At 34.5% G+C, this 1,168-nt stretch overlaps 1 protein-coding gene across 1 annotated transcript; it reads right to left on the reverse strand.

Moving 5' to 3' along the window:
• Positions 1-9: 9 nt before the first annotated feature.
• Positions 10-822, reverse strand: Pmar_PMAR021238 (hypothetical protein; the record flags this gene model as incomplete). Its single annotated transcript, XM_002782568.1, has 5 exons — positions 10-192; positions 271-337; positions 386-486; positions 553-661; positions 718-822. Coding segments are annotated over 5 exons (565 nt in total), but the record flags the coding sequence as incomplete, so codon positions are not given.
• Between the last annotated feature and the right edge of the window lie 346 nt (positions 823-1,168).

Raw genomic sequence — 1,168 nt, forward strand, 5'->3', positions numbered from 1 at the left:
TATTATTACCTTCTAGCACTGCCTTCAGACTTCTCCTCGTCGTCATTACCATCTTTATTATGACTACTAGAGACACCATCAAGATACTGCCATACATCTCTAGATCTAGCAAGTTGATAATGCTCTTCTGAGGGGGTATCAACATTCATAAAACCAATTGATGATGTTCCATCAGGTTTAGGTAGGAAGTATCTAATAATACCATATTATGTACACTACTACTACTACTACTACTACTACTACTATTATTATTATTATTATTATTATTACCCTTCCTCCACGAGCTTTCTGAAGCTATCCTTTGCAATGAACTTCCGAGCACGTCTAATCATTTTACCTAACCATAATAATAATATTAAGATAACGTTTTTATTATTATTATTACGAATATGTGCATTAGATACGCTGTTAAAGCCAGAAGTAGCACAAACAAAGTAGTGATCGTTAGATGTTGGTCTAGTCTGACGAATAACACTTGGTAAATACCTAATAATCCAATATAACCACTATGTTGTTCTTCTTGTTGTTGATAACAACAATGCTTATGCTTACCCCAACATAATATCATCATTATGTGGTTCTATATGCATGAAGGTAGTATTAGTAAGAGTCTCAGTACCCTTACCAATCTTTGATATTAGACGCTCTGTAACCATCCTACCTAATAATAATATGGACAACAATAATGGGAGATATAATCATCATTATCATTCTTACAAGTATCATGGAGATCCTCTTTAGACCATCCCATACGATCCATAAGAACCTTTCCCATAGGATCCTTATTCACATCAACTGTATCAAGATCGACTAGGCGTTTACCTGATAATAAACAACAGGAGGAGGAGGAGGAAGAAGCATAATGATAATGATGATGATGATGATGATGATGATGATTACGTGATGATACAGATACATCAACAAGTATCTTCTCAATATCCTCAATACCAACATTAGATGCTTCTTTTAACTACCAACAATGATGATGATGATTGAGGACAACATAAATAGAGATATTAAACTAACAACAACAGCAGCAGCAATAACAATAACAGTCTTATTACATCAACAATATTCCTTTCCACTAGCAGCTTGGCAGCTCCTTTAGTCACATAGAATGCAGCATTAGTAATACACGAATAGCATGGCTAGGATATCTACATGATCA

The sequence above is a fragment of the Perkinsus marinus genome (assembly GCF_000006405.1).
Source record: "Perkinsus marinus ATCC 50983 genomic scaffold scf_1104296938780, whole genome shotgun sequence".
Lineage (NCBI taxonomy): Eukaryota > Perkinsozoa > Perkinsida > Perkinsidae > Perkinsus > Perkinsus marinus.